The 19,824-nt window shown below is 33.4% G+C and overlaps 3 protein-coding genes and 1 pseudogene across 4 annotated transcripts; 1 reads left to right on the forward strand and 3 right to left on the reverse strand.

The window, feature by feature from the left end:
- Window positions 1–3,380: 3,380 nt before the first annotated feature.
- LOC123220295 (bet1-like SNARE 1-2) lies at window positions 3,381–6,822 on the reverse strand. Of its 2 annotated transcripts, none has more exons than XM_044642407.1 (6): window positions 6,450–6,822; window positions 5,016–5,172; window positions 4,603–4,659; window positions 4,452–4,511; window positions 4,041–4,130; window positions 3,381–3,795 (listed from the first exon to the last, which is right to left on the reverse strand). In XM_044642407.1, the coding sequence occupies exons 1-6, from the start codon at window positions 6,461–6,463 to the stop codon at window positions 3,763–3,765; spliced, it is 411 nt and encodes a 136-aa protein (XP_044498342.1). In that variant the 5' UTR covers window positions 6,464–6,822; the 3' UTR covers window positions 3,381–3,762. The 2 variants fall into 2 exon arrangements, with proteins under 2 accessions (XP_044498342.1, XP_044498343.1); XM_044642408.1 differs by having other exon boundaries at window positions 4,045–4,130; window positions 6,450–6,816.
- A 617-nt stretch (window positions 6,823–7,439) lies between these two features.
- LOC123220035 lies at window positions 7,440–9,879 on the reverse strand. The gene has a single exon (XM_044642033.1). It carries the CDS (start codon window positions 9,477–9,479, stop codon window positions 7,713–7,715), a length of 1,767 nt encoding a protein of 588 aa, XP_044497968.1. The 5' UTR covers window positions 9,480–9,879; the 3' UTR covers window positions 7,440–7,712.
- Window positions 9,880–16,733: 6,854 nt separating this feature from the next.
- Window positions 16,734–17,328, reverse strand: LOC123220021 (uncharacterized protein At4g14450, chloroplastic-like). The gene has a single exon (XM_044642012.1). The coding sequence runs from the start codon at window positions 17,196–17,198 to the stop codon at window positions 16,890–16,892; it is 309 nt and encodes a 102-aa protein (XP_044497947.1). The 5' UTR covers window positions 17,199–17,328; the 3' UTR covers window positions 16,734–16,889.
- Window positions 17,329–18,805: 1,477 nt separating this feature from the next.
- Window positions 18,806–19,769, forward strand: LOC123221546 (annotated as a pseudogene).
- The last annotated feature ends 55 nt before the right edge of the window (window positions 19,770–19,824 follow it).

Consider the following 19,824-nt stretch of genomic DNA (forward strand, 5'->3'; position numbering starts at 1 on the left):
TCATCACTTTATTTATAAAAAGATATTACGATAATGTATTATAAGTTTTACTTATTCATGAGTGAGTAGATAAGAATGTAAATGATAGTATTTTTAAACCTATAAATGATTTGAGTTTAATTTATAAAAACACCGGTTTAAAATTTTTCTTGAAAATATGAATATTAGTAGATGTGTCATAAAAATAAAAATTATAATAAGATTTATCTTAGAGATATGAACAATATCATATTTATGTATGGTTGTAACATAAGTGTGATATTTGCGAAAACTTTCTTATATGAATGTAATATTCTTTTCGTTACAATATTAATAATTATTCTGAAACATATATACAAGACTATATATATTTTGGGTCAAAATAAATCTTATATTATGATATATGATTTACAACAGAGTATTTAAAAATGATTCATTATGCACGTGAGGAAATCAAATATAAAAATAATCATAAAAAATTACTTTTGTTTTTATATATATATATATATATACACACACATTGGTGAGAAGTATTATTATATAAATTTATAGGAAATGAGTTGTAAAGCTGCACCTTTTTTTTAAATATGATTATAGAATATGAGGTTAAATTTCTTATGATATTATATCAAAATTAAATTCTTAATTTACTTGATTTAATGATTGTAAGGTGTTACATTTTTTGAAATATTATACGAAAATGAGTTTAAATTGTGGGGTGCTACACTTTTTGAAAAATTATAAGATAATATAAATTAAGATATCGTCTGATGATATATCAAAATTAAAATTTTGATTTATTTTGTTTAATAATTATAAATTTATTATTAAATTTAAAATTTCTTTTATTTAGTATGATTAGTTTAATTTTAAAAAAATAATTTAACTCAGATGTGATTTCTCATTTAAAAAAAAAAAAGTTGGGTGAGGAGGATTAAATATTTGATTAGGCCAGTTGAAGCCCAAGTAAATATGTTGTTATTGAATATTAAATTGCAATCAGAGTATATAAATGAAATAATTAGCTGAGTTACGTTGCGGGAAAAAAAAAATACATCTCTAATTAATTAGGTTGGCAGAGATTTTTTTTTGTAATGTAAAGCTGATATCTTTCAAATTCCCAAAAAAAAAAAAAAAAAACTAGAGAAGAAGTACCTATGCATACTCATTAGGGTTTTCATTAAGATTCTAAATATAAGATATGAAATTTAAATTCTATATTGAAAAGTTTAGGATTTTAATACGGATTTTAATAGTTAATTTTTAAAGTATGATTCTCCTAAAATTTATATTAGTTTCGAATCTATCTTATTGTAAGACTTTGTAAATCAAATTTGAAATCGTCAAAAGAATAAAACCAGTATAAGTTATGTATCCAAATTATAGTTTTAATTTGATTCCAAGTGGAAACCGGCCAACAAATTAGAAAGCAAATATGTGACAGGCATCAAAGCATTTTTGAGCTTCCAAGAACAACAGCGATTCTTGTTTTGATCTGAGATGCGACAATTAAATCAAATTACAAATTGAGTAGTGGCCTCTTCTTTGGCACTTGAATTTCGCCTCCTTTTCAAGAGCAGATGCAACCTTTTTTTAAAATATTAAATCAAAGTGAATATGTAATGATTTTGATCAAGAAAGAGGAAACATTTATTGGACCTTACTAGTAATGTTATACCGAATGAATTCTTATTCTATGCATACTCTATATAGCACACGTGTGTTAAAGATGACACAATATAATTCTACGTGTAATAAAATTATGGGTATTTATTTTAAGTATATAAATTAATATATATTTATATGTATTATCATATAATAAAGTAATTTTAAATTAAAAATAAAATAAAATCTAATCATATAATAACATATATAAATATATACTTATTTGTATATTTAAAATGAGTATATATAATATTGCTCATTTTATGACTTACTTAATCATATGAAAACTCCTATCATTGCTTGATAACACCAACACAATCAAATGATTTTCATATATGTCTAGAGTCAAATGCACTAAAATCAGGGTATTATTTAATTATAATAATAACACAATTAATTGATACAAATTATAATAATAACATAATTAATCAATTCTCTTGCCCTATAAATACATAATTATAAGGTATAAGATCGATATCTTTGTATTTGATACTTTTGTAAATAAAATTATACATATAAACAAATTTTATTAATTTATTTTAACAAACAAAGATAATAACATGTGATTGAATGATATGAATAATCACTTTATATTCCACTAAAATATCACATAATCGGATATTATTGTAATAGATTATATGGATAATTTTATATAATTTATTTATACATATAATATTTCTCTATTTTACTATGTCGAAAATTTTCTTTTAACACTAATAACACAATAGTTAATATAGGGTTTTCAACAGTAGTAGGTTAAACTATAATAGTATGTACTAACCCGTTTATATCTATAGAATATTCAAACTTGTGTGACAAAATAGGTTTATAATCATTTTCAAATCGAAGTTGGCTACTATACATTTGATAATATATTCACCATCTCTTATGTTAGTTTTTGCATTCTTAATTCATTTGATTTTACCATATAATTTAATGTAAAACCAACATCAGAGTTGTCAATTTAGTTCACGAGCAAATTAACCTGTAAAGCCAAAAAAAGATACCCCAAGATATCCATTTTCTTGTCGTTCTGTGGGAGACTTGGTGAAATCCAACAAAATAGCAATACTGGAATATATATATATATATATATATATATATATATATATATATATAAAGTCTCCACAGAGATGGAGACCTAAGTTATTAAGACCCAGAAAAATGTTTGTAGCATAACATATATGCAATGCAAGGTACTTGTGGCTGGAACCCAGTTTATGGTTCATTAATTAGAAACCGCAGTTCATCAACAGACTTTCATAAAGTTTTATTGTAAAGTTCTTCTTTTGTATTGAATTTTCCAAAAAGTTGTTCTTACAAACTGGGTTAGAGATCAGTTAATGTATTAATTTTGTGAGAATGGGAAAGGAATCGCTATGGGATTGAGTAAACTCTTGACACATTCACCAACTCAAGTGATAGATAGCTGAGGTTATACACACATCCTGCCCAGTCTATCACGATTTTGCTGTTGAACTTTGCTAGCTATATGGGATGTTCATACATATCCCAACATCTCTTGATGTGAAATTTCTCTAGAAGTGTTACAAGATTATGACAGATAATCAATACCAGTAATACCTGTGACCTGTATCTCGTTATGCCTCAACCATTAATGGGTATGGTAGCTTTTATTAATTCAGGGAATGCATCTTAAGCAAAGCCAGTAGGGCCGCCAATGTGTATATCCACTAGATCAAACTGCTAAAACTGCTGTTCTAGGTTTGTGAAAGTGACATAAAATCTACCTTCATATATTGTTTCACTTTGCAGTAGAAAATCCCACAACCAATCCTTCCTGGAACCGAAAAAGAAAGGCAACTTTTCACATTCCAGGCAAAGAATAAAAGACTATTATCTCTGTCATCTATAACTGTACAAGTGAAACAACAATTGTAGGCAAAAGGGTGGTCATGGCAAAAATTGTCAACATGTTCTGAATATTCTTGACGTCCAACCATTCTCTGTAAGCTGAGTTCAAATTTTATGGAGCCAGGAGTGGTTTTATACCACATTCTCATTCAAAGAACAAGGATCTAAGACATACGCAAATCACATGATTGCACTCAGTGCAAAAAAGCCCATCACCAAACAGAAGATTCGAGCAACCAAGCTTTAATATTTCTGCTTCAACCATGCATGAGAACCCTGAAAATATCAGAGCAAGTCAGCATCAAATCAGCAGACTACGGTGCTAATTTTTGTTTTAAATTAGACATAACAAGATCGTATGCCGATGGATTGCTTGAGGCATTCAAAAATTGTTCCCTAACCGAATTTTTGGAAGGTATCGATCCATTTTAGAATTAATTATATAAAATAAATCCAGGAAATGTTCCATAGTCATACAAATAAACAGTTCAATGAACATTACTAGTCATGACTGGATTCACCTGCCTAATGAGATAGTATAAAACTAAGAAGGCAACAACAAAAGATGCCACGAGTGTGCACATTCTGCGGTTGGATTTCCTTTCAAATACCTACAAAACAACTTATTATAATTAGATAAAATAACTACAAACATATATCAATAAAGGTTAGGCTACTTCAACTAAACTTTGTCATAACAATTCAGTCATGTATCCATTATGATCCAACAGTTAAAAAAGTAATCGAATTAGAGTATAAAGAATAACAACCTTCACTCTTCCCTTAAAACTGTTGAATTGCAATGGATATATTTTCAGAAACTTGATGTCAAAATTTAGAGTTAAATGTTTATATTAAAATATCCTAACCCTAAAAAAAAAAACGAAAAAAAAAACATATTAAATATATCAGATTAGATATACTTAAAGTACCATCTTAAATCGGTCCATAGCTCCTGACATTATACCCCTTGATGCATCCATGCTGTTGCCCTGAATTTTCAACACAGTACACTCAAAGCAAAGCAAAACAGTTTTCAACATAGAAAAAATAAAATTTGAATTTGAATTAGCTGTACCATACCATTCGGTCAAGCAAACGATTATGACCCTCCACCTCCTCATGCACATCGTTTGTTAACTGAAAATGAGCAGAAAACACATTAAGAATGTTATAAAGAGAAATTTTATCAATAAGCCATAAGAATATATTTTCCCTTCATTTTTTGTTTCCCTTTAGCTTTCCCAAAAAGAACATACACATTTTTCAAAGAATCAAATGTTCCAACAAAACACCAATTTACTTTGCTGGAGCACTTCCTCTATCATCATGGGACAAACATACATAGGCAGTAGACAACTTTCAGGGAATTGATTCTCTAAGATACAATTACTGAACAACTTCACTGCCTATGGAAGCTGATAAGATAGACATTTCATAAAACAAATTCGTGTATATGATTGAATATGAAAGCAAATGATTTCATTGGTTCATACTCTCTTAAGAAAAACAACTCTTTCTTTCAAACTGTCAAGTGCTTTGTCATTGTCACGCTCATTAACTTCATGGGAGTATGAGGAGGAGGCCTTAAGGCCACCTTCCTCAAGGCCATCATAGTCATCAAAGAGAGACGATCTGGAAGCACGATGTTCTCTGCAAAACAGTGATCATGATACAATTTCAAAATCTAAATTAAAAAAAAAATGCATATAATGAAAGTAATCCAAAGATCAGAGAGGTATAAGAAAAGTTTTGCAGAATGAAAAGTAAACAGTTGAGCAAGGAAACTATCATATCTTACTCTTGACAGGCTCTTAGCCTAAGACCCCAGCCCAACCCGAACAACTTGATCTAATGTCTAAGAGAATTAGTTCAAGACAACCAAGATTAAACCAAACCTCTTTTCAGCAACTATCATATCCATCTTATTATGAAAGAAAACAAGAGATAAAAGGAGACTATTATCAGCTTCACTGATATGCAAAATTCAGTCTACAATAAGGATTAGATATCAAGGCTGAAAACTCAGAAACTACAAACATTCACACAAATTCTTATTTTCTGTACATAGAAGAGAGGAACATGATAACCAAAATTCTCATCAAAGCTACATCAATAATCAAGAAAAATTTTCAAGGTATGGACATTTTTGCAATTCAAAATACATCACCAAGTGTGACAAAGAAGGGCCTTAGGCCCAAAAAAAATGAATCAGAAAAGAAAATCAAAGACCAGCTATTCAGAGGCTCTATTGCGTAAGAGTATAAACATTGAAAAAGATATCTATGGGAAAGAAAACTAAACAGAAAAATACACTAAACATTAATGCTGTTCAATCTGATTTTCACTTTCAATATGATTGCTTCTACTAATTTACTTATTTTGGATCTTCTAAATGCCTAATATAATTGAGCATGTCCAATTTATTAGGACTCATAAAGGAAAAATAGAGAATGTGTATTTAAAAATTAGAAATTCAAAACGAAAAGAATATTTGGTACAAGTGTATTCTAAAGTTTTCTAGGTAGTAATTCTCACATAACAAGTCATATTGAAGGAATAAATAGAATTCTTAAATATTTCCAGTATTCATCCCAGGTTCAACAATCACCGAAATTAACTCATATTATTATGAATAGAACTTTTAAGTGTTAAAAAAAAGGTAAAGATATTACGACTAATCATCAAATTCATTGTATCAAACATGATCTCCGAATCATTAACCTATTGCTTTTAGAGCTCAAAAACCCTAGAAACCAATTGAACGTATCTTCATTACGATTAAAATAGATATAAATGTAAATAATGAATCGACGAGATACAAAACCATATGAACAGATTTAACAAAATGAAATAATCAAGTGAATTGATTCTATACAACTGATATGAAAAATAAAAAAGGATGTAATGGAGAGACATTGTCAACGAACCTTCTATAGCTCATGATATTTTATCAGCAGTGCTTCAGCTTCTCTGCTCGTCTTTTATTCTATAATTCCGCCGACTTGTTTAAAAATGAAATTGCCAACAGACTGGTAAACAACAAATTTAGAACAAGGTCTGTTTGGATGCTGAGAAAATGCAAGAAATAGGAAGGAATATGTAAATTGAAATATTTGAATTTTTACATGTTTGTTTGGTGGCAAAAGAGATCAGAAGCAGTTTCTAGAAAATAAAATAGGGAGCCGGGATTCGCTTAGGAGTAGAGTTGATGGTTTAACTCATGCTGCCCAGCAGTCACAACGGCCAGCAGATGCAATCGAGTGAAGAAAGCGTCGGTGGCCCATTTGGCCCAACCTTTTTACCACATTACAAAAGTAAGGCTTGATCGTATTCGAATCACAGCTTGGATCTATGACCCGGGTTTTAGTTTGAAGGTGTGATTCATTTTTATAAACGAGCCTAGTTGAAACTTATTCAAAAATTCTTTTTTGAACTAGGCTCCTGTTCACTGCACCTCGATCTCTTTATGTGTATTAGCTGCAGAGAAGAATGAGAGTACCCGTAATTTTTTAAGTGGGGATTTGTAGAGGCCCAATTCATTCTGAGTCAAGCTCCAACATGATCCGTTTATTGGGTTCCTATACGCGGACTAGGCCTAATTCAGGCCCCAATGGTGTCAAGGGCCAGTAAAAGACGGCATCGGTGTCAAGACTTGAATCTTCTGGGGCTCACTTAACAGCTGTTATGCTGAATGAAAAAGCTCACGTTAGGGTCAAAAAAGTGTGCATGTGGTTCTAAAGTACTGACAGATCAAGGCTTAAATTTCATGTACTTTATTCACACCTCGAGCCACAAACCAAATTGCAATGATTTTTATAACCTTCAGGAATCATATTAATTGACTACATTCAATAATCATGTTCCAGTGAGTTAGTAATTGACACGAAAGTTCTAAGTTCGAACAAGAAGACACTCAGTGGCTTGAACTTGACATGAATCTCACTCACATCATCACGCATGAAATTTTCTAGATGATGACAACTTAGATGTCAAGTTGAATTAGATTTCTGTGTACAGAGAAGGAAAAAAAAAAGTCTACATAGGAATATAAAAACATTCTACAGAGAAGAATTTTATATCTTTTTTCATATAACTGGGGCCAAGCTCATGTATACACATTTTGTTGAATTATCATCTGTGTCTTCATACAAGTATCTATCAGGGATGGAGTAAGATGCTCTGCAACTCTTTTAAGAAACTCCATATTGCGATTGCCACTCCAAGCAGTCCTCAAAATCGAAGCTGCTGGCACAGTCTAACAAGGCATTTTGCTGTTGTTCATAGCGACATATGTAATTCAAGCCAACAAGGAGCTCGCAGACGGCTGCCTCTGTCTTCTGCCTGTCAGCAAAATACAGTGTCTGCAGCAACAGAACGTTTGTCCGTGTCACAATTTGCTGTTGCTCAAAGTTTCGTTCACTTTGCCACCTGATCATATTATGTGCCATTGGGGCAAGCCACTTCAGTATCCCATCAAGGGTCTCTTTCCACCCATGGGCAAGAGGAGCATCATATATTGCCAGATTTTTTATGTAAGACTTGAGACTGGTCTTGAGAGACATTCTTAAGCTCGCTGGCAACATCTGGTATAAATCATCCCTAGCTTCGTCACCAACTAAATGAGGGTAATGAAGCAGCTTCTCTATGACAATTATGACATTTGCATAATGTAAGGCAAGAGCAGAGCCACCCACAGTAGAGGGAGAAGCATAAGCAGTCAACCTGTTCTTGTGGCCAAATTGTGCACACATAGACTGTCTCTGATCTACACCGAAAGGAACACTGATTTGATTCAGGATAAAAGAACCAGAATGAATTGGCTCTCTCTTAAAACTTCCATTACCAACACTGCAACATCCTGAAATTTGACTACTTCGCTCCTCACAATCAATCCCATCATCATCAAACTTCGAAACTGAACTGCTTAAACTAAGACACTCCATAAGAAGTCTCCCAGGACTAGCCCCACATGGAACATTAAAATCTTCCACTCTACACAATGCTACTTCACCTTTCCTTGAGTCAATCTGAGACTTCAAACTTAGCTCCCTTTTATCCAGTCCAGCTTTCTCAATTAACCCTGAATGACACCCATTACCACTACGCCTGCTGAGAACCCGTTTCAATGGCCCCGAAACCACTTGGACTTGACCCAAAACCTGTCTGCTTTCATCCTTAAACACAACAGAAGGTTCCTCACTAAACCGAAGAATGTCCTTCGTTAAAGCATTCTCCCCAAAGACAACACAAATCCTAGCAGAAATTGTACACACAGTCCTTGCTAACAGCTCAACAACCTTATCATAACTCTGATTCCAAAGGGAAATTTCTTTGAGATGTCTCACATCCTGCTTCTGCCAAATCAACTTCTGATCAAACGCTCTACGACTTTCTTCATGCTGATTCTGTTGAAACTTCTTAGACGTTTGTTCTAACTCATTCAAAACCTCCAATTCACTATACAAATTCGCAGTTGCATTCACAAACCTCTCCATTTTTCTCACCATACTCTCCATATCTTTAACCAGAAACCCCAATGCTTTAACATCAATAACTCCAGTCATAACATCATTATAGACATGCTCAAATCCTTGTAAAGCTGGTTCATAACATTTCTTCCCTAACCTGGACACAACACTAGCAACCCGGTTCAAGTCATCCAGCTTCTCAGCTAAAGCCAGCTGAAGAAGATGATTTTGATCAGTTGAAACCAAGTACTTAATCCCCTCAGAGTTCAAGATCTCAGCTTTCAGCTTCGAGATCTCAGAATCTGTTAAAGATTTGTGTAAATGAATAGTCTTTGACATGACATTAGCTACTTCAAAAGAAAGAATCCCAACGAAGTGTTTAGCTTCATGGGTTTTTGGGCTCTTTTTTTTCTGCTCAAGAAGAAGAGCGTGTCTAAGATTGCTACTTACTTGGTTTCCCATCTTGAGTATCCAAGGTTCTGCCACCATTTCTGCTTAGAGATCTGAGTGGGGTTGTTGGAGACTATACTCAAAAAATGAAAAAGCTTTCTGCTACAATTGATTAATGTTGGAGAAAGTAAGAGCAACGTGCAAGAGGAGAAATGAAAGTGATGAAAAAAATAAAAAAAAAGGAAGGGCGTGAAGTGGGAATCAAAAAGAAGAGCACCGGTATTGCAGAGAAGCTCTCATTGCGTCACTGTTTTGAGGGTTTTGAAAAAAGCCTTCTGCTTCTGCTACTACCATTCAATGTCCTTCTATTGAACTTTGTTGACTTTTATTTCTGGTTGTTGTTCTTCCCTTTAAGCACTACACGCCATTAAAAGAGCCTAAAGCAATTATTTATAAATGTCATATTTTGGTAACCTGCAGTGAATGGCTCCCCAGATTATTACTCCATTTTGGTACACATAGATTTGGCTTTATAATTGAAAGAAATATTTGAATTATAATTTAAAAATGATATTTTTAGATATTTCCATATGAGCCAAAAGACAAATTCCCACCCAAGGTTGAGTAAAAGCCTACTATTTATCTGTCAATTTTAAAAAACCTAAAGTCTCACCTACCACTTAATTTCTTTTAAAATCTTTTACTAAGATCAAGAATAAAACTGTTATTTTATTAAAAATATTAAAAATATTATAATTTTAGCTTATTTCTCCCAGATTTTGAAAGTTAATATTTTATCCCAATCTAAAACTTATTCCAATTTAAAAAAAAATGGTTTTTTCCCCTCTAAATCCCTAGAGTTTCTATTTTCTATTTGCAGCCACTATATTCGACAACGAAAACTGTTGAACAAGAGAGAAAGAGACATCTTCATCGACAACAAATGTTCTCTGTTAAGAGATCGTCGCGGTCTCTTCCTCTCCTGTTCGACAGTTTTTGTCATCGAATACAATAGTCAAAGATGGAAGATAGAAACCTTAAGGATTTAGGGAAGGAAAAATCATTTTTTTAAATTGGAAAAAGTTTTAGATTAAGGTGAAATATTATTTTTTAAAACGGAAAGAAATAAGATAAAGTTATGATATTTTAAATATTTTTGATAAAATAATAGTTTTATCCTTGGTGTTAAGAAAAAATTCTAACAGAAGATAAGCGATGGATGGGACTTTAAGTTTTTTAAAATTGATAGATAAGAGTTTTTATTTTCAGTAAATCTTGGGTGGAAATAGATCTTTTGGCCTTCCATATATTTATAGTTCAAATATTACATTAACAAACAAAAATGTTGAAAATTTCTGTCCCAGTCAAATATTAATTCTGCGTTAGAATGAAGTTAGAGAATATTCAAAGAAAATTTTAAGAATTGAAATTGGAATGAGAGTTGGGTTGAAAATGTAAGAATCAAAATTGGAATCGGACGGTTCTTATATCTTAAGAATTGAAAATTGTATGGACAAGATTTTATCCGAAACTTATATGATTGATTTCAATCTTGATTCTTCAAGGGATGGAACTGGAATTTACCAAGGATAAACTGATTCTAGACAGAAAGCAGAATCGAAAATGGGGTATTTTATTAAATAATATTGCAATAAATAAATATAATTTGTTTACAAGTACATTAATCAATGGAATTATGGAGTGTGACGAATTATGTGCTTCTTTGAGGATTTGGTGTCCCCTCTCCACTGCCAGGAAAGTACCATTGCCTCGGGTTTGACCTAAGATTGCTTTCGGTTTGGGTCAACCAAAATAGAAGCTACCAAACCAACTTTGACTCTAAGCCAATTTTTGTATTGAATCTCTTGTTGGGTTAAAACGAGTCAACGTTAAAGCCTACAATTTGCTAGCCAGTTGAAATTTGCAATTAATATCATTTTCATTTATTATAGGGTTTAGTTGCCGTCTACTACTCTTTCAATTTGAACAATATTTAGGTGGATGAAGTAAATTTTCATTTATTACAGGGTTTAGTAGCCATCCACTCTTCTAATTTGAGCCATCTTTAGATTCATGGGGTAAAAGAGTAATTATAACATATTACTCTATTATTATAGTTCGAATAATTGGATCAACTGTTAAGATATTGTTTAAAACATCTTTTAACGGTTTAATAACTCATATGTTAGCATCATAAATGCGTGAAATTTGCATATGTACCTAACATCTTTCTCATATTTTATAAATACGGAATCATCTTGGTGTTATAGTAATTTAAATTGTAACTTGTCCTTCTCTCAGCTTTGATATTATTCAAGCACCCCCTAACACCGCTTTCAAGTTTCAATGCTTTTTCTCCAATCAAACAGAAAGTAGAAGAGTGAGAATTCTTTCTACCATCTTCTAGCAAAGACTTCATAAAAGATTTATTCATCAATAATGGAGGAAAAAATAAGTTATTATGCATGAAATTTGACCGAAGTGGATGGAGTTGTCAAGATTTAACCATAGTTGAAGTTGGTGACTTGTTTTTTTGTTTTTCATGTGAAGGCATACGTCTTACTTGCATGAGAGCGAAGACCATCCGTATGGATTATACATGGATAATCACTCTAAATTATGAATCGGCTTCTCCTTGCAGGATATTTACATTAAATAAACTCTGCTTAATCCTTTCTCTAATCTCCCAATTATCTGTCATTTTAGAGAGAAGGAAGGTCCAATAAACTCTTGTCAAATTACTTGATAGATATGTACATAAAAAGGAGGTAGGCACAGCTTCCCAATTGCTTATTTGATGTCGACACAAGCAATTTCTAGGTCTCCATAGCTTCTTGATGCTTTTATATTAAATAATAATGTATAACTGTTGAAAAGGATCATGTGGGAGCATCAGCCCACCTTCCATTTATCAGAGTAACATGCTAATACCTACGTGTGGGCACATGAAAAATCAGCTACTCAGATCTTAACATATGCCTAAAAACTTATTCCTTTGTAAATTTAACAGACTGGAGCATACTTGTTTCTCTTTCTAAGAGCTTGAAGTACACAACACGGCCTGTCAGCTCCCACTTTTTCAGCTCATAGTGGCCTGATTTTGGGTTCAGTATTGTTCAATATTCTAAGAGCTTCAAGGCTATTTTTTCAGCTTTTGCTGGCCTTTGCGTTTGCTTATCATTCTGTGTGCCTTCGATTCTTCAGCTCATCATCATATGCATGTGAAAGCGCCGTGGTCCATGGCGTATATTTGCTTTATCTCCTTTTGCTCGAAAGGGAAGTCTGCCATAATAATTAATCTTCTAGCTTTTTCAAAGCATTATTATTCAAGTAATACATCGGTTAATTATATAATTAGTTCGAATATTAAGGTCAAATTCCTATTTAATTATAATAAAACAAGAAAAGGATATGAATATGATGATGAGAAAGGCAGCTCCTAACAAATCCACCATGGCAATGGATAGTGGAGAAGATGAATACATAAAAGCGTAGAAGGGATTGATTGATAGCGACGATGTCCCACCATTTTGCATGTAAGTTTGTGCTTGGACTCACTTTTAGATAAGAATAAATGGGTAAGGCTAAGGCTGAGGTTGTTGAATTTGGCCCACAATCCGCTTTTTCAATGAATAATTAGCAAGGGAAAGTCATTGTCGTTGGGGCAGGTAAGTGTTATTTTTTTTGGTTTTAGGTGTATCTTTTGGCAATTGAGGGAATTATCAAGTGTTTGATTGTTGATACTCAATCAAGGCAATTTGATTTTTTGGAAATCTGTTGGTGTAAAGGATAAAGGTCGATTTATTGATGAATACTTTATTTTCCAACTATTTCTTTGAAATAAGGTTGGAAATTGAAACCCCTAGAGGTGAATTTACTCCTGGTTGATTTGGATTGAATCCATATCTTGGTTTGAATCAGTTGGATTTGAGTTAAAACTTCGATTGACTTGTTTCTTCATTATTTAATATTGTTAATTTTGCTGATAATATTATTCATTCCTTCAATGATACTATTTATTCTATCAACACTTTTCAATTATACTATACACCAGCTCAAATGAACTTGAGCTAAGTATAATTACTTTTATCTTAGCTTGAGCAATTAATATTGTTCATCATATTGATGATATTGTTTATTCCTTTGACATCATTGCTTATCACATTGATGACCATTAGATGATAATGTGCACTAACTTAAATAAACTTGAGATGAACTCATGGGTTCAGTATGAGCTTGAGCAATTGATATTATTCATTTCATTGACAAAACTATTCACCTTTTAGACAAAACTGTTTATCTTGTTGATGACTTTTTGATAATATATTGTTTGTTAGCTCAAATGAGCTACCCACATCAATCAAGAGGCCCTAAAGGATCAAGCAATTTGTCCAGCCCAATATCATGGTGAACACAATTGAAGTGCAAGGCAAGCAATGAGCCATTTCGTGTGTCAATTTATTTATTATTTTGTTACCTAATTAATCACTTGATATATTACAGATGGTTTTTTTTTTATTAACCTGCGGACTCTCACGGTTCTTGAGCCTTGACTCCTCCATGACTGATCTTCCTTCTACACTCTCAAAAATCAAATGATTTTTCAGTTCAGTTGTGCCATGAAGTCGTGATTTTTATTTACAAGTAACTGGTTCCCAGAAATTACCCAACACGTTTTCTTTCTACTCTTATCTGAAACAATGTCAAAGTACTTGCACCAATACGTTTACTTTTATCTTGTTTTCAGTTTTCATCTCTGTCTTCTTTGAGCAACATGACTCTAGAGTGGGAACACCATTCCAACCAAATCCGTCTTCTTGATTTTATCAAGCTGCAGTATGGCAAATACCAATAAGCTAGAGAAGCTACCTTTACAAATCCACTATAATATTACAGACTTTTGTGAGACTTTTTCACGCTTAATTAGAATATATATTAACAGAAGAAACCATAATATTTTCTGCTGCGGGCCATGCAGTTGTTTTCTATTCGTAGCAATCAAGATCGTGGAACTTCATTTTCGCATGCTGAGACAGTTGAAATTGCTGCTTCTGCTTTTCTAGATTTTGAAACAGTCAACAAACGTATATCATGTATGCTTTTTCTATGGCTGCTCTTTCTGTTTGCGAAATGGTCTATGCAGCTTGCTCGGTCTTGTAGAAAAATTCATTGCTTGAGTTCATTTGCCTATAAAACATCGGTAAATTGAGACCGTCCTTGATTGGTCTTATTGAAGAATTGATGGTGTATAATTTTATCATGAACAAGCTAGGCTAAGAGTTGGCTTTGAATTTTTCTCCATTGTGAAGAGTGTTTTCCCACCCAAGATTTGGCCTGAAAATGCTTTTCCTCCCATAAATGATACAAATAATAGGATTTTCAACAAAATTTAAGAAATGAAACTTGAATGGGAAAATGTATTCTTCTTTTCAAAGATTCTTTCAAATTTGTAACGGGAAGACGAAAAAGGATTCATATTGAGAATCGTGAATTGACCACTATAATATATCACAAGAAAAGACATGCATTGGTACACTGATAATACTGAACAAGGAATCCCATTTCCTTGAAAACAAGGTTCAAGGCATAATCCCGTCAAGGTTCGATTTGCTCAATTTGTGATGAGAATTAAGAGTGTCCAAAAATAATGACCGTATAAATTATTCAGCGTAGTTTGGTTCAAAAAATAGCGGTGAGTGAGACAAATTATTTTCCCAAAAAATACTGAAAACGATGAAGCATCCGAACCACTGTTGTGCCTGAGACTGACTAACAGTGGCCGTTGATTTCCGCATCGAATCTCTATTTCCTATATATATATATATGTCATATTATTTTATACGTGTGTAAGAATATTTTATTATCAAATTATTTTAGGTTTTTTTTTTTTCGGTGTTTGGGTGCGACCATTCAAATAGGACCAGATCGAATTTTCATAGTTATTGTCGCAGCCCAATATTAGAATCTTTATAATTTGGTCAAAAGATTTGTTCCCACCCCAGTTATGATAAAACCTTAAAATGGTCCTCTCCAATTTTTTAAAATTTAAATATTTGTTTATGAATAAAATTTATTAAAAAATTCAATTAAAGTTAAAGATAAAATCATTTATTCAATAATATTATTAAAAAAAACTATATAATTAATTTTATTTTATCCTTCTCTCAAGAGTTTAACAACTAATATTTCATTCATATATAGGGTTTTTTAGTTAAAAAAAAATCACATTCCCCCTCCCCCCCTCCCCAAACCCTCTCCGCCCACCATTTTCATATTCAACAACCACGAATCTATCCTAAATCATTGTTGTCAAAGTTTTCTCGTTGTCCAACTATCAAAAGTTGAATTTTCAGACATAAATCATCTGAAAATCCAGATGACTTTTGTCTAAAAATCTAGATGATTTTTGTCTAGTGATTACATCCACACAAATTGTTTGGATGATGACATCTAGAAGAAAATCGTCTCAATTTTCAGATAATTTTTGTCTGGATCTTCAGGCAATGTGACTTAGGGAGAGATGTTCGAACTTTTCTCTAAAGATTAGGGTTAAAAGCATCGTCTTCCATGCTCAAAAATGGTGGTCAGAATGTTAATTTTTAAAAATTTTAGGCATGAATGAAATTATTAATTTTTAAAATTTAAGGAGATAAATATAATGAGTTTTATGTTTTTAAAATTTTTTTTATTAAATGATTTTTTATCCTTAACTTTAATTAAGTTTTTTAATAAAATTTTACTCATAAATAAATATTTAAATTTTAAAAAATTAATAAACACCACTTTAAAATTTCATCGTGCCTTAGGTGGGGTCAAGTCATTTGGCCTTATAATTTTAATCCACATAATATAATTCCTCTGTATTTAATAATTTTATCTTATGATCCAATTTGGCATGTATTCTCCAAAATCTGTCAATTTGGGTAGTTAAACAGTGCTGCGTTTCCTATACATTGATTGACATAATCAGCTATACAATTTGGCCTCGGTTTCATCGGATCCCAGTTGTGTATTATTTTCTGTCTATAATTTCCTAGCACATTTTTCACTCGTTCAACGTTTATGTTATGCCAGACTTGTCTCTTGTTGTACGGTTACATTTTACTTTACTCACATGTGCCAGTAGTAATATTGAAAAGATATACATATTTTATAATATAATATGATATAAATATATTCTTGCCTATCTAATTTTACTGTTATTGTGGATTAGTGAAAAAAAAAATAATTGTACTGTTATCAATTTCTTACCCTTCGCTTATCATTGGAGTGATTTTTCTCAACACCTCTGATTGTACATTTGTTTTTTCACTTTCAGTCATTTTCTTGGCAACCAAACAGACAAGAAAAATGTTTTTAGTTCTCAACGGAAGAAGTTAATTATAATAGCAAAAACTACTACATACATATACAGATACAATTAGTTGAATCACGTGCATGTTGTTGCCCAACACCAACACGCACCTACACCGTTAGATTCGTCTACCATCTACTTTTGACTATCCTAATCTACCGCCCAACCGGCAGTACAGAAAAGAACGGCTTTATCGGAGGCGTTTCGTAACAGAACGGCGCCGCTGGATGCTGCCACTTCTTGAACACCGGCTTTTCACCATCTCTCCGTTGCTCTTGCCGTGACTCTGTCCGAGACTTAATCTCAGCTGCTACGTCAATCGATGTCGGCGAGGAGGCAAGTGGTGATAGGAGCGGAATCGCCACGTTCCAGCTCGATGCAGGACTGATTTGCAGAGAAGCCGGGCGGCGACGCTGGAGCCGGCTTGGCTGGGTGGCAGTTTTATTTCTGGAGGGTTCGGCCATGGAAACAGATTTTGTATCAATTGTTTAGGAATTGATTTGAGAAGAAAATTGAGGAAGTTTGAGAGTAGAGAGAGAGAATGAAGAGGAAGGATTATAAAGAAGACCAAAGGAGACAGGCATGTGGTGTACACGTTTCTAAGGACAGAAACCTTCAAATATAGAACAAGCTGACTCTCGCAGCTCCAGCTTTATTCGAGCCGATTATTTTTTAAGGGAGAATCCGCATTTTTCAATTTAAAATGAATAATAATTTTTTCTATTGAATTAAAATATAAAAAATATTACTATTATTTTATTAAAATTAAAAAAAAATTATTAAATTTTTTAAGTAAAAAATCGAAGCCAAGCTGAGCTTATGAAGTATGAAGCTGAGATAAGCAGGAAAGGCAATGAATAAGATAAGAGGGGTCAAAGGTCTAGTTGGGTGCGTTATTTGACTCATTAATCATAAACCGCCCAAATATTTTAACCAATTCTATTGGCCCATTCTTAAATCATACATACACCACCAGATTTTGACCCTACCCACCATCAGTCTTTTGATTAACGTTACATGATCTCTGACATTTCAACTCACCATCACCATCACCATCACCATCACCATCACTACCCCTCCGATTACACTTTTGTGTCTCATCTGACGGTTCACATCCCATCTACATGTTTTACCGGGTACAAATGTTAATGTACACGTGTGTGGTCTACATTTGTTGTTATCTTTACTGTCGTTTTGTTGAATTTTGTAGTGTCCAGAGCAAATGACAACGGGGTTTGGTTTGGGTTAAGTCAAGGATAGATGCGTCAATTAGAAGAATTCAAGATAATTTTCAGGTGTTGATTGTCGTTTTAGAAGTGTGGAGAAAGAAGGCTCCGACAGAGTTCACTGTAGTGTGTTGGAATAGTCGTTGACGAAATCAATGGAGAGAGTAATCCTTGTGATAGGTTAAATCTCTGCTTAACGAATTAAGGATACCAAAATGGCGATGAATCACTAGGAAAACACCAGATGTATCTATTGACAGTCAGTCTATCCCTCCCAATCGACCAAAAAGAGTAAATAATATAATAATAGGGCCAAAGGTGTATTTTTCACCTAAATTTTGATATTTATAGAAGTTGAAAAATCTAAAACCCTACTCATAGATCAATTGAGGGTAAATTTTTCTGTTAAAAGTAAGATTAGAATTGTTATTTTACTTTGTTAATTCCAATGACTTACTTTCATTCTCTGAGAATCTTCATATCAAGAATCCTCACATGGATAAACTCTTCAATTTCTTACCTTTATTGCCACGAAGAAATGAGACTGAAAAGGCCAAGAGCTCTTTTTTCAGTTAAGGAGGAAACTTGATCTGGATCATCATTTTTGTGCCTACTCGAAGTTAATTTTTCAGAATCTAATTGAGTCTAAACTGACTCACTGAATAAGTGGAACTCTGGTCTGGCGACGAGCACTCAACCACAAATAGTTCAATATTTTTTTGTGTTTTTAGGCAATACTATTTGAACATAATGTCAAGATCCAAAAAATTATAGAATGAAGATTCAGCAAAGCAGGGGAAAATGAATAAAATACTGATACAAAGGCGAGTTGACTCGTCATTTAATATAAAAATAAAACATTAATATTAAAAAAAATTACCATCGATGCAATCTTCTTCGCTTTTTTGAAATTCACGGCGGGCTTCTTAACTTACAATTTGTCAGAGATTGAGAAATACCAAAAACAATGTGTACTTTGGAGAAAAAACGGCGACGTTTTCATCTTAACCTTAGCCGGTTCCTCCGATCTGGACGAGCATCGTTTTAGTCCAACCGTCATCGACTCCATACTCTCCGCTCTCTCCCAGGCCAAAGCCCAAGCCACTCCTGGCTCAGTTCTTGTTACCACTTCTCGTGGCAAATTCTTCTCCAGTGGTTTCGATCTCGCCTACACCCAAGCTGCCGGCTCTCGAACCGGAGCCCGAGAACGTCTTGAACAGCCATGATTTCTTTGCCTATGCCGACCGTCGCCGCCATTAACGGCCATGCCGTCGCCGCTGGCTTCACTTTCGCTTTGAGCCACGACTACGTGCTAATGAGGCGCGACAAAGGCGTGTTGTACATGAGCGAGGTGGATATCGGGCTCAGTTTGGCTAATTATTTTTCGGCTCTGTTTCTGGCAAAGATTGGATCGGCTTCGGTTCGGCGCGATATATTATTAAGGGCCTTGAAGATCAGGGGAGAGGAGGCGGTGAAGATGGGGATTGTGGATTCTGCGCACGATAGCGTAGAGCACGTAGTTGAAGCTAGCATGTTCCTGGGGAAGCGATTGGCATCCAGGAAATGGAGTGGTGAGGTAGGTCTCTGCGGAGATAAGGAAGAGTTTGTATCCGGAAATATGTGGCGTTCTGGGATTGGCTGGAAAACGGTTGTTGCAAACCCTAAGTTGTGATGATCATCTCAAAAATTGTACTGTTTTGAATGAAATAATTTATGACATCCCAAAATCAAGTACTTGGTTGATGTTTGCATAATAAAGAACTATTTCAAGCTATGAAAGTTCAACATTGGAATGGATTTTCACTGTAATGGCAACTTTTCTTTAGTCTGTCATACGCAAAATTTCTGTCTGTCACAGTCCCAG

Source organism: Mangifera indica, chromosome 7 (assembly GCF_011075055.1).
Source record: "Mangifera indica cultivar Alphonso chromosome 7, CATAS_Mindica_2.1, whole genome shotgun sequence".
In the NCBI taxonomy this organism is placed as follows: Eukaryota; Viridiplantae; Streptophyta; class Magnoliopsida; order Sapindales; family Anacardiaceae; genus Mangifera; species Mangifera indica.